The 13917-nt window shown below is 38.3% G+C and overlaps 2 protein-coding genes across 6 annotated transcripts in view; one reads left to right on the forward strand and one right to left on the reverse strand.

Moving 5' to 3' along the window:
- Nucleotides 1–8396, reverse strand: part of LOC126424750 (CLK4-associating serine/arginine rich protein) — a 178788-nt gene extending 170392 nt beyond the window's left edge. For all 5 annotated transcript variants that reach the window (XR_007576206.1, XM_050087471.1, XM_050087470.1 and 2 more), the window contains exons 1-3: nucleotides 8054–8396; nucleotides 7747–7860; nucleotides 258–355 (exon numbers count right to left, since the gene is read on the reverse strand). Coding sequence is in view for 4 of the 5 variants with exons in the window: in XM_050087471.1 (XP_049943428.1) it covers nucleotides 258–355; nucleotides 7747–7860; nucleotides 8054–8056 (215 nt within the window). In the remaining variant the exon portion in view is untranslated. The remainder of the gene's footprint in view (nucleotides 1–257; nucleotides 356–7746; nucleotides 7861–8053) is intronic.
- Nucleotides 8397–8609: 213 nt separating this feature from the next.
- LOC126424803 (uncharacterized) overlaps nucleotides 8610–13917 on the forward strand; it is a 154076-nt gene continuing 148768 nt past the window's right edge. Inside the window, exon 1 of the mRNA XM_050087593.1 lies at nucleotides 8610–8761. Coding sequence (XP_049943550.1) covers nucleotides 8738–8761 — 24 coding nt within the window. The 5' untranslated portion in view covers nucleotides 8610–8737. The remainder of the gene's footprint in view (nucleotides 8762–13917) is intronic.

Here is a 13917-nt window from a genome sequence, read left to right on the forward strand (position 1 = left end):
GGAAGAGGAAGAAACCCTAACAACTGGTACAATGAAACGTACCCCGTGCCGTGCAATTCGTGACGGCTTGCACAGTGTAGGTGTAGAGTACAGGATGGCCCTAATTGCTCATCATTTGCATATATTTACCACCCTTTCTATACTTTGAAAAATTCACTGGCACTGCACAGATCACGAATCGCACGAAAAAAATGTGACGCAATTCCAGAAGTCTGGATGAGGAAATTAGGTGCACACAACTAACTACAGCAGCTTACATGTTTGCCGGGCTGTCTCCTGCGATGGCAACTGCGGGATCCAAATGTATCTTGACTGGCCGTCCATGTAGCTGAAGGAACTGCGTAGGATCTGCTTTCTGAAATGTAACACGTACACACTCGATTCTTACTCGTTCACACAACAGACTGAGCAAAATAAGTAATTGAGTAAAATAACTGATTGAGTAAAATAAATAATTTAGTAAAATAGAAAACAGACTTCACTACACAAAGGTCTTAAACCATAAAGAGCAGATAATGTCACTTGGGGTACAGAAAGAAGGTGTACCCCAAACCGAACATTTTGTACAGGAGGCTCAAAAACCTGAAAAGGTACAGTATACACACAAGCTGCATTAGACGCTCACTCAGATGGGCAAGGAGTCAATGTGTAGAATGTAAATAGCAATCACTACAATAGCAGCAAAGCAGTTATAGTAATAAACTTTACAATGAGTGCTGTGTTTACTGCCACCAGTTGGCCTCAGTTGCTCGAGACTGAAGTCATGTGTGTGCGAGATGTGTGAGTGAGGGTGTATGTGTGTGTTTGTCTCACTGGCCTAAAGGTATTATTTGTGACAGTCTTTTGTTGTATCTATCTGTGACTTTGTTGTGCCTATCTGTGACCTTGCATCTCCTCTGTATGGTGAGCAGCAACTTTCCTTTTCACAACATTGTTACATTCCATCCTGGATTTTCCACTGTTCGAAAAGACAAGTTTGATCACACGTGAAGGCCCGCCTCACCGTTTTCTCCAATTACAGTGGGATAACGCATCGCGAGTTCCTGCCTACGGTCGAACAATCGATAAGGAATACTTTTTCGAAGTTACACGCCGTTCACTCAAAGCGATCCGATGAAAATGATCGGAATTGTCGTTTTACCACAAACAGGAATAGCGGCACAATTATACTCCTGCTCACATCTCGATGACTGTTCGTGAAAAAAATAAATAAATAAAGTAAAATAAAATATTATGTTGCCACAGCCACTGTATTTATCGAACTCGGCCCCCTGAGACTTCTTTCCATTCATAATGCCAAAGAGAACCATGAAAGGATGTAGTTTTGCTACCACTGACGAGACAGACATGTAATCACTGAAAGAACTGAACACCTTGATGAAAACTGAGTCAAAGAATTGCTTCCAGGATTGTAAGAAACACTAGCACAAGTGTATTATATCTGAGGGGGATTATTAGAATGGGACAAAGTAGTAGTTTGTTGTAGTAGTAGTTTACAAATAAATAAAGATTCTTTAAGAAAAACAAAAATTCCAATTAGCCTACTTTTTGGTCACACCTTGTATGTTAGTTCCATACAACACTTTCTCAATGACTGTTATGATGTGGGACATTTCAACTGAACAGAAGAATATAGACATATTTTACAAAGCTACATGCTGGCCATTTACACGTTTGTAGATAAATAATATATTCTATTCAAGAATTTCTCTATCATACAGAACAACTTGTTAGCAGAATAAAATTCAACAGCACTGTCCCAATTTAATTCTCGAACCTCTGCAAAGATGAGTGGTATAGACAATGATGTCAGTGGTGTTATGAAACAGCTGAAAATCACTAAAATGAACAATGCCTCTGGACCAAATGGAATCCCTATCAGTCTGTACTCCAGATTTGCACCTGAGTTAGCACCCTTTTTTTTTTTTTTTTTTTTTTAACTAAACTCTACCAGATTCCTCAAACAAAAACCACACCCAGTAGTTGGAAGAAGTACGAGTCACATCCGTCTTCGAGAGGGGTAGCACAAGTCGACCACAAAACTACCGTCCTAAAAAAATAATCTGAGCTCAACCATAACACGCTATCTCAAACAGAAGCAGCTACTGAAAGGAAGCAACTGAGGATTTCTCGACTTGACCACTTTCTTCATAAACTCTCCCAAGTGGACACGAACAGAACTGAATCGTGTGAAGATCACTCAACTGTCTTCGGTAAGGAGTTGGGAGATCCAGGAGTAACCTCCAGAAATGGCAACTACCTGTGGATGATATGAACTGTGAATATACAGAAGAACACACAATGGAACATCTACTGGCCTATAACTATGCTCTGTATCTTGCACAGAAGAAGATGATATACTCAAAACTCAAAGCGCAATTGAAGCGGCAAAGTTTAGGGCAACAGCAGTGTCACTTAATAATTCTTTCTCTCTCCTGTTTTTAATGGTAATTGCCATATGTTATATTTGTTTCTGACTCAAATAAATTAATAAGAATGACACACCAACCACATAAATACCAAAAACACATTCTCTGGGATGGACAACCAAAAATACTAATGCAGTGTTACTCTTTCTTAAATATGTATGCTGACAGAACTTAACTTCTCTGTAAGAACATTATGATTGGCACAATCAAATGCCTTTGATGATTTGCAGTAGATTTCAAATGCTGACAGGTTATCATTTAAAGACTTTATACGCATTCAGTGAATGTATAAGTAGCTGCCGCAGTGTAGGAGACCCTCTAAAATCTTAACTGATATTGACTAAGTATCCCACTGCTACACAGGTGGACAACAACCACTGATTACGTTACCATCTCAAAAACTCGGAAATATGATCTAAGGAGTGAGACTGGCTGGTAGTTAATGACATCTCTGGAATCTTATTTCTTATTGAGTGGCCTAGCAAAGACACATTTTAAAATGTCTGACAAAAGACAGAAAGAAAAACACAGTTACAAAAGGGACTCATTCCCTGAAATGTGTCATGTAAAATATAAATCCTGAAATGAGTCATGTAAAATATACATAAAAGAAAATCATGACTGGTAGAATGAAAGTTATCTATAAACAAACCAAAAGCACTTGAATTTATTACGTACTATACACTTGAATGGGAACGTAGCATATTGTAAGAGTCAAGATAAGGTCTGATGGTCTAACAGTAAAGCAAATGCATGGAAACTGAAAGATCAAGGGACCAGAACCCAGCCAGACTACAGAATATTCCAGCCTGCCTTTAACCTAGCCTTCACTTCCCAAGAACATCATGTGGTTCAGATTTGATGTTGAGCTGTAGGTCCCTTTCCCCTATAGGATTACTGGGGTAGGTAAGAAATGCACATTACCAAAATGGCATCCCATTTACAGACCTGCACCTTCCAATTTACAAACTTGCACCAGGCCTTTGAGCCACATGGAATTATTAATGTCGAAACACAACTTTTCAGTGTTTTACTGAAGATATAAACAGCTCCTTCCAAACTTTACTTCTGTCGGTCATGATGATTTTCCTCATACATCAGAACGAAACTTGATGTACTTGTTCAATACACCACAATGCTTGTCTACTAAGATAATCTATTAGAAATGACAAGGTTCCAAGCACAAAACCCTAAGGACACCAGGCTGTATTATACCTCCATCCCATAAGTCACTGCAATTTCAGTTATGCCATTTGAGGAACCTGTAATTATCTTTTGCCTTCCACCTCTAAGTTATGAGTCCAAGCAGTTGCCTGCAAGTCTTGTATTGTAGTTCTATAATGATGGGCTTCCTATCAATATCTTGCTATCAAAAAATAAACAAACATCTTTTGAGATATCACACAAGACACCAAGCAGCTGGCTGCTATTTTTATAAGGCGAAATATTCAGTACTGCCAATAGCCACATATAAAAGTGACGCACAACCTAGCTTTGAAAATAATACTTCCTTCCTCGGGCATGAGAAAGGCGTAGTTTCACTTCCCAAAGGTAAGTACTAATCAGCAATTCTGTCTTATAAGTTTTCTCAAGTGAATATCCCCTTGTTTATCGGCATTACATCAGCAAAGGATAAGATTGCCTATCTGAAAGTCAAGCTGTCTACTGTAAATGATGTTAATCTCCAGTTTTGTAAAGGAGTCCAAGAGAATATTTCATCCTTTACAGAACAACTCCTTGTTGCAGGGAGATATAACATATGTTCCAATTCCATGCATATTATTTTACAGCACATCAACAGTTTGCTGGAAATATTATACAGCCAGTGAAGGTTTTATTTTTCAATGAGTCTGCACTTAATGAGGATGAAGACAAATCTTTCATGCAAGTTGTTGGCTTTCACTGGTGAAATAGGAAATATGACAAATGGTGTAAACAACATGGTGATTGGTGGCAACGTTTTCAAATAAACTACGCTACCTATCAGTTTGTCGCTACAAGCAAACTTAGTGACAGTGATGTTGAGAAACAGTTGAAATTGTTAAATGGGCCTCAGTAGAACCGGTCAGATTCTAGATCAAATTTGCAACCGAGTTAGCTCCTCTACTAATTATAATCTACTGCAGATGCCTCGAACTAAAAACCGTGTCCAATTCTTGGAAGAAGGTACAGGTCACTTCCATCTACAAGAGGGTAGCTCAAAGGTAATGAGATGTCTTGAATACAATGGCCTCCTCAAGCCAACTAGCATGGGTTTTGAACACACTGATCATGTGAAATCCAACTCACACTTTTCTCACATGACATACTGAAAGCTTTGGATCCAGTAAACCACGTAGATGCAGTGTTTGATTTCCGAAAAGTATTTGACCCAGTAAACACCGATGCTTATTGTCAAAAGTATGATCACATGGGGTATTCAAAGAAATTTGTGACTGGACTGAGGACTTTTTGGTGGGGAGGACACAGCATGTTATCTTGGATGGAGAGTTACTGTGAGATGTACAAGTAACTTCAGGTGTGTCCCAGGGAAGTGTATTAGGACCCTTGCTGTTCATGTTGTATATAATGACCTTGCAGACAATACTAACAGTAAAATCAGGCTTTCTGCAGATCATGCAGTTATCTGTAATGATGTACTATTTGAGAAAAGCTGCATACATATTCAGTCATATCTTGATAAGATTTCAACATGGTGCAGAGATTGGCAACTTGTCCTAAATGTTCATAAATGTAAAATTTTACACACACACAAAACCACGCGGTATACAATGATTATAATATCAGTTAGTCATTGTTGGAATCAGACCACTCATACAAATATCTGGGTGTAACACTTTGTAGGGATATGAAATGGAAAAATCACATAGATCCAGTTGTGGGTAAAGACATGGTTGGCTTCGGTTTAGTGGTAGAATACAGGGGAAGTACAATATGCCTACAAAGGAGATTGCTTACAAATCACTCATGCGACACATCCCAGAATTTTGCTCAAGTGTGTGGCACTCGAACCAGATAGAAGTAACAGGGGATATTGAACAGATACAGAGAATGGCAACACGAATTGTCACAGTTTTGTTTAATCCATGGGAGAGTGTCACAGATATGCTGAAGGAACTGAACTGGCAATCTTCTGAAGACAGATGTAAATTATCCCATGAAAGTCTATCAATAAAGATTCAAGAAGCAGCTTTAAATTATTACTCTAGGGATATACTACACACTACGTATTGCTCATACAGGGAATGGGAGGATAAGATTAGAGTAACTACTGCATGCACAGAGGCATTCAAACAATTATTCTTCCTGCGCTTCATATTTGAATGGAACAGGAAGAAACCCTAAAAACTGGTACAATGGGACATGCTCTCTGCCATGCATCTCACGATAGATTGTAGAGTATAGATGTACAAGTACATCACAAACATGTGTTGTTGTTGTTCATACACTATGTGATCAAAAGTATCTGGACACCCCCAAAAACATGTTTTTCATATTAGGTGCATTGTGCTGCCACCTACTGCCAGGTACTCCTTATCAATGACCTCAGTAGTCATTAGACATCGTGAGAGAGCAGAATGGGGCACTCTGCGGAACTCACGGACTATAAACGTAGTCAGGTGTTTGGGTGTCACTTGTGTCATGTTTCTGTATGCAAGATTTCCACACTCCTTAACACCCCTAGGTCCACTGTTTCCAATGTGATAGTGAAGTGGAAACGTGATGGGACACGTACAGCACAAAAGTGTACAAGCCAACCTCATTTGTTGACCGACAGAACGCCAACAGTTGAAGAGGGTCGTAATGTGTAATAGGCAGACATCTATACAGATAATCACATAGGAATTCCAAACTGCATCAGGATCCACTGCAAGTACTACGACAGTTAGGTGGGATGTGAGAAAACTTGGATTTCATGGTCGAGCGGCTGCTCATAAGCCACACATCACGCCAGTAAATGTCACATGATGCCTCGCTTGGTGAAAGAAGTGTAAACATTGGACAACTGAACAGTGGAAAAACATTGTGTGGAGTGACAAATCACGGTACACAATGTGGCAATCCGACAGCAGGGTGTGGGTATGGCGAATGCCTGGTGAATGTAATCTGCCAGCGTGTGTAGTGCCAACAGTAAAACTCCAAGGCGGTGGTGTTATGGTGTGGTCGTGCTTTTCATGGAGGGGCTTGCACTCCTGATACTTTTGCATGGCACTATCACAGCACAGGCCAACACTGATGTTTTAAGCACCTTCTTACTTCCCACTGTTGAAAAGCAATTCAGGGATGGCGACTGCATCTTTCAACGCGATTGAGCTCCTGTTCGTATTGCACGGCCTGTGGTAGAGTGGTTACACAACAACATCCCTTTAATGGACTGTCCTGCACAGAGTCCTGACCTGAATTCTACAGAACACCTTTGGGATGTTTTGGAATGCCCACTTTGTGCCAGGCCTCACCGACAGACATTGATACCTCTCCTCAGTGCAGCACTCTGGGAAGAATGGACTGCCATTTCCCAAGAAACCCTTCAGCACCTGACCGAACATATGCCTGCGAGAGTGGAAGCTGTCATCGAGGCTAACGGTGGGCCAACACTACTGAATTCCAGCTTTACCAATGGGGAGCGCCGCGACCTTTTAAGTCATTTTCAGCAAGGTGTCCGAATACTTTTGATCACATAGTTTAGCACAATTAAATTTTATGGGTGATTGGGCCCACGTTGCACTGTTTGGAATTGTCAAAATGTACAAATAAGCGATGAGGCAAAGGGAAGACTGAAGGGAACGTCAGAAGACAAGAATATGACACCAGAGATTTCACCCTGATGCGGCCACAGGTACCTGAATATTATGAAGTACTGGACAGTTATTTCATGGTGGTGGCGGAGGGGGGCGGGTGGTGCAGGATAGATTACAGGCAATAGCATCATAATTACAGCATTGTAGACAAAAATAAAGCTCATAGATCTGTAAATCAAACCAAATGTAGAAATTGTGACTGAAGCATTCAGGTGTACGGCTGGTGGTACGAGGAGGATTAAGTTGGGACCAAACGTGGAGGTGATTGCCAGGATTAGCAGATACTGTGTCGGGGAGATTTTGTTTTTGTTTGTATCTAATGTTTAACATGTACACTATGCAGTGAATGTTTTCTTTATTCATGTCATTCACTCAAGATTATCTAATACCCTAAATTTATAAAGGAGATAGACAACAGAAATGGTAAAGTGTGCAAAGAGTTGCAATATGAATTATAGTCCGCTAGTGGAATCTCTGTACAGAAAAACAGACTTCCAAACTACCGAGAAGTTACTCACAATCTTTTCGTAGAAATCTCTCCGTCGTTCTGCTCTTTTTTTGTAGTCGACAATCAAATCCCGTATCTTCCTCTCCTGTTTTCTTGCTTCATGCCACATAGTTAAATTTTTGAACTGCAACAAAATTCAAATGAGCAGGTTTTAAACGATGGGTTGAATTAATTTATAACTGAGATGATCATCACAGCAAGATAATTAGAACACGTGACACAGTCGTAACGGAAATTTAAATGCAATATTCACTTAACCATAGGCCTTTCCAACATCGCCATTACTTGACAACCAACAATTGTCTAATAACGCTTACCATTTAAATGATATTCACATTAACTCCTCAGTTACTCCAATAAAACTGCGACGAAATGTCGCCTCTATCTTTATATACAAAATACCTCAAAGGATAATCAAATATGTAGCTCAATTTCCACTGGTTTTACTACTTGATCGAGATGGCAGATCAGGAGGTTTTCCTAGTACTCATTTGGCATCTTTCTAGAAATGTCCGTATATAAAACATATACACCACAAGTTATTCACGTCTGGCACGGAAGATTTCAAAAATGTACACAAATCAGCATTAACATTGCTTGCCTACATTAAACACAATTCGCAAACCCAAGCACAACAAATGTCTCTAACCGGAAGTTAACATAATGATATGTATCAATAGGCGGACGCTAGCAGAGATACGACACATTTTAAAAAGTCAAATTCAATTTTAGTGAAAGAATCAATTTGACACATTTGTACAGCCAATGAGAATTTTTTTCATATTGCACTACGCGACGTGGGTCATTTTTCTAATCATACAATTCAATAATTGAAAAGTCGGTAATATGCCATCTCTGTCTATCATGAGGTGCGTCAACAGTTTGGCAGGAATTACGAACTGGGGAAGAAGCAGTATTGAGCAGGTTACAGTTTCTGGGCGACAAACGGATGTGCTTTTGTACTTTTGAAACGGGTATATGTTTTCCACAATCAGCCATAAATGGAGGGACTGCACGAATCCTTGGTATGTGGTTATTTCTCGTGACAGAAAATAAGCGAAGATTTCGAACACCGCTCTCGAGTTTAAGAGAGAAAAAAATTATATCTCGTTGTGTGACATTCCTAGTCGTTTTCCTCCATCAAATACATTATTTAGTTGGAATTCCGCCAACGGCGAAACATTTAAAAGTAAACTTTATATACGTCATAGCGATGGAGCTGTAGAATAGCTTTTGAGTACTGTTGATCAACAATAAGTGTAATGTATCTCTTTTATAGTAACGTTGTCTGCTTGCATGACAGTCACCCGTGGCGAATATAAATATTGTGAAGTGCATGGCAGAGAGTCGCATTTTACCATTTTCACGTGTGAAGCACGGGAAGAATAACTGAATATCAGAATTGAAAAAGATAACTCTCCATTTTCCAAGTTTTTGGGGAAAATGAAAAAAACTCTTTGAAGCCCAAGCTACACGTAATGAAAAATTCTCTGTTAAGCAGTTGTAGTACTAGTAGCAAGACGCAACGTCTCAAAATGTCATAATAGGAGTGTCATTAGTTAACGACTTATTAATGGTGAAACATGCTGGAATATTATCTTTTTTCCACTCAGTGTTTAAACGCCTTTATAAATATTGATATGAAAGACTATTGGGGCAGAAAATAATCCGAAACAAAATAATGAAGACAGTGGGTATTATATTTACGAAAAGAACAAAAAGTTGACCTAATAAAATTCAGAGAATCATCTCGAGGTGCCTCATTCATCAGTGTCACTGTTCACTGTCTCAGAAGTAGGACACTGAACAATCTCGTCATAAAATGATCTATGTTTTTCAGGTACATTGTGTTTGACCATTTAGATGTCGTACTGCTTCGCAGAGATGATAGCTACTTTTCCAGCATACGTTTTGTCTTTGCGAGCAGCACATTCTATTCTTTCTTCAGCTTGAATGTCCTCTCAACTAGGCCATCATTGAACTCAAAAGCTTTCCCATATCCTTTAAATTTATTACTGTACTCCAAATGTCTGCGTGTAGTAGTGTTGAACGAACCACCACTTTTGATATTCTTGACTGCCTTCTTGAAGTATCAGGGACACCAATCCTTGAAGTTCAGTACTTGGTTGGTTTTAAGACTTAACTACAAAAGGGAGTTAGTGTTCCTTTGCAGTTCGAATGAGTTCCTGATACTCTTCAGGCAAATAAATCCAATTAAGTCTTGGAATGACTGTCATGGGGCAAGAAAAGTTCTGTGTCCTCAGACTGGATAGTAGTGGCTGATGATTGAGAATCTACCCATTCCTGGTAATTGTCAGTGTTTATGTATGTTTGTGATTCTGTCCAACACATGTATTGCTAAATACAGGGTGTTACAAAAAGGTACGGCCAAACTTTCAGAAAACATTCCTCACACACAAACAAAGAAAATGTTATGTGGACATGCGTCCGGAAATGCTTACTTTCCATGTTAGAGCTCATTTTATTACTTCTCTTCAAATCACATTAATCATGGAATGGAAACACACAGCAACAGAACGTACCAGCGTGACTTCAAACACTTTGTTACAGGAAATGTTCAAAATGTCCTCCGTTAGCAAGGATACATGCATCCACCCTCCGTTGCATGGAATCCCTGATGTGCTGATGCAGCCCTGTAGAATGGCATATTGTATCACAGCCGTCCACAATACGAGCATGAAGAGTCTCTACATTTGGTACCGGGGTTGCACAGACAAGAGCTTTCAATGCCCCCATAAATGAAAGTCAAGAGGGTTGAGGTCAGGAGAGCGTAGATGCCATGGAATTGATCTGCCTCTACCAATCCATCGGTCACCTAATCTGTTGTTGAGAAGCGTATGAACACTTCGACTGAAATGTACGGGAGCTCCATCGTGCATGAACCGCATGTCAACACAAGCACCGAAGTCAACATTACCTTCCTTCTATTGGGCCAACTGGCGGTGAATCGAGAAAGTACAGTACATACTGACGAAAGTAAAATGAGCTCTAACATGGAAATTAAGCGGTTCCGGACACATGTTCACATAACATCTTTTCTTTATTTGTGTGTGAGGAATGTTTCCTGAAACTTTGGCCGTACCATTTTGTAACACCCCGTATATGCAGTTCTTTCACTTCTGCAGGAATATATATATATATATATATATATATATATATATATATATATTGTTTTTATTGTGAAAATAATTAAGTTTCATATATTTTATGTTAGCATAGTCAAGTAAATCAGGACTCCAATAGTGGTCCCAAAAAAATATTGTATTTTTTGAAAAGAACTAAAAAATTTATTCAGTGTAGTAACGGAGGTGAGTTTGGTAGTAATGGAGGTGAGAACTGCCTAAAATATCTGAATACTGTGAAGTTAGAAATTAATAATAGCCAGTGAAACATAAAGTGAATTATTTATTGTTTGTTTTACATTGCAATATGAACAGATCAAGATACAAATGGTGTATCAAGCTGAAATATTATAATTTTTCAAATCATCAAAGTAGTACTGTCCCCAGTTATTGATGTTTGGAGGATTTCAAATTGTCATGATTTAACATCATCTGTATGAGAGTCATCCTCATTTTTAGGAAATACAAACAAATGGCCCTAAAAGTCTCAAGCCCTAGCCTGAAGGAAGGCTGTGAGCACAGCGAACAGCTGTGGAAACCAAAAAGACATTAGGCTATTGTGTAAAACATTAATATAAACCTGCTCAGCAAGCATATAAAAGTTACATAATTCCATCACTACTTTTTAAAAAGCAAATAAAGTAGGATTATTTCGATGCATGGTGCTAACTTTTTAATATTTTAAAAATCATAAGAGCCTAAATTTGTCTTTTTAAAACAAAATCACTGCCTAGCTAAAAGATAAATTTCTCACTTAACTCAGATATTTGGAAAAAAAAACTTAAGTGCCTTTAAATTAAACATATTATGACATGGGACACAAATATGCATGATTTTTGAAAATGACCCATATGTGTAAAGAACTGATATCTTGTTTTCTATATCATGAATGTTAAAAACATAAAACCCAAGTTTATGCAGATAAAACATTTCCTGGACTAGTAAAAATGGCAAAGGTAGCCTGTGCATAAAATCAAAATCAATGGCCATACATTAATTCTAGTCCTGCAGATTTCAGTGTCTTTCTGCACTTCTGGTAAAACTTCTTGGTGCGCCTTTGTGAACCATTGGCTCAGTGACAGCTGCTCTCTTTGCTACCTTATTAAGACATGAAGATTTTATTTTTATATTCAGATCTTTGCAGGTTCACCAAACATCGACTTGTGGCCTACCAAACTTGTGGTCATAGTTCTCTTTAAAATGTTTTGCTTTGCTGAGCTCGGGATGATTTTCAGTGATAAGTTTGTGCATTTTTTGAACTGTTAAACTGGACCCCAAATACGTTCTGGGAATGGAAATGTAGTGTGACTAGTGTTTTAGAAATTAGGAGGTATGTTCACCAATTTTAGCTAGGGTTGTTCTGTCAAGAGTATTTACATGGTTTGAATGCTTTCCTGTCATGTCAGTAGACGACTTATTACTCTCTAAAGCTTGTTTAAACATTGCACTACTTTGAGACAGCATGCAAACTAACATGGACCTTATGACAAATTTCAAGCTGATTGAATTCTTTCTGTATGAAGTGTTTGATGGATGATATGTTGTGTTTGGAACTTTTTGTAGCTGGTCAGTGTCTAGCAACATCCTATCTTTCTATCAGTCCTGACAAATATGTGTGTTTTTCATTTTCGGATGTACTATACAAATTGTTGATCACACTCTGTTTCTTGAAAGCATGAAACCAGCCATGTAGTTCCTACAATATAAACAATGTGGACCAAATAACGCTTGCTTGTGGCAAATTCTCAACCTCTTTGTTGGGCTAGTTTCTCCATTTCCTTTAAGGGGCTCTGGAACGCCCTATACTTGCAATGTTAAAATAACTCTTATAAATTACATCTTTCCTCACAAAGTATTTGAGGTAGGAAGTTGAACTTTTTACAGATTATTTATTGGAATATGGGCTACAACTTAACACAGGGATTTTACAAAATTTTAGTTCAGTTATTAAAGATGATTTTTTTTCAATTGTAATGAAAATTCACAACATTTTTTTGCAATTTTTTATTTATATATTCAAAAATATACAGTTTTTTGGAAAAAGGCTGTGTTAAATTATGCAGAAGGTACTGTGTAACATTTACTGAAAGTTTGAAACAAATATGTTTGGAAGATCCTTAGAAAACATGTAATTAGTATGAGAAAATAAAAGTTTTGGGAATTGAGCGACAAAGATTGGATTAACTTTTTAGTGCATTCCAGGTCCATAGGATGGATTATCTTCATCCTCTGCAAACTCCTCCTCCAGCTTCCTCTTGTTCCTCCTCCTGTTTACTCTTGCTTGTATTTCTAGACTCTTTACAGCCCTGTCTGCAGCCCGAAGTCGTTCCTTGTCTAAAGCAAGCATCGCTCGTTGTTGTGTTCATAGATTTTGCTACCATTTTCTTCAGTTGCAGTTACTGCAACACTGTTCCAAACGGTGGTCATGTATGAACACTTATCACATTTCAGTTGTATTTCACTAGCAAGTCCTACGTGCTTTATTATGGAGAGTTCCAGACCAGCTTCACTACAATGAATACATCTTACACAGTTTGAAAAAATTCCTTTGAGAACCGACATATCAAATATTTCATTCACATCCGATTCGCCCATAAAACATTCATAGTTTTCACTCATTGAACCAAGCTTCTTGTGTGAAGTATTTTCTTTCCCACTTTGACTGCTATGGGCAGGTGTACTTGAGAGATTAGGTTCACTCACTTGGTTATCATCTTTATTGTTTACAGTAATAACACATATCTTTGGCTTTCCAACATTTCTCCTTTTCTTAAAAGCCTTCAGAGGATTTCTAATAACTTTACTTTTACTCATTATTATACTTCAACAAAACAGAGACTCAAGAAACATAATTAATTACGAATATTTTCGAGATAACGACAGAGTAAATAAACATGAAACAATCGACAATCACACCAGCGATATATATTGAACTATCACAGGTTAGCCACAACACATACTTTATCTCACATCACTAAAATGTACCTGATGCACACGGACGTTAATAATAACACCATTTGACAGCAGTTTAACAGCAC

The sequence above is a fragment of the Schistocerca serialis genome, chromosome 10, assembly GCF_023864345.2.
Source record: "Schistocerca serialis cubense isolate TAMUIC-IGC-003099 chromosome 10, iqSchSeri2.2, whole genome shotgun sequence".
Taxonomy (NCBI): domain Eukaryota; kingdom Metazoa; phylum Arthropoda; class Insecta; order Orthoptera; family Acrididae; genus Schistocerca; species Schistocerca serialis.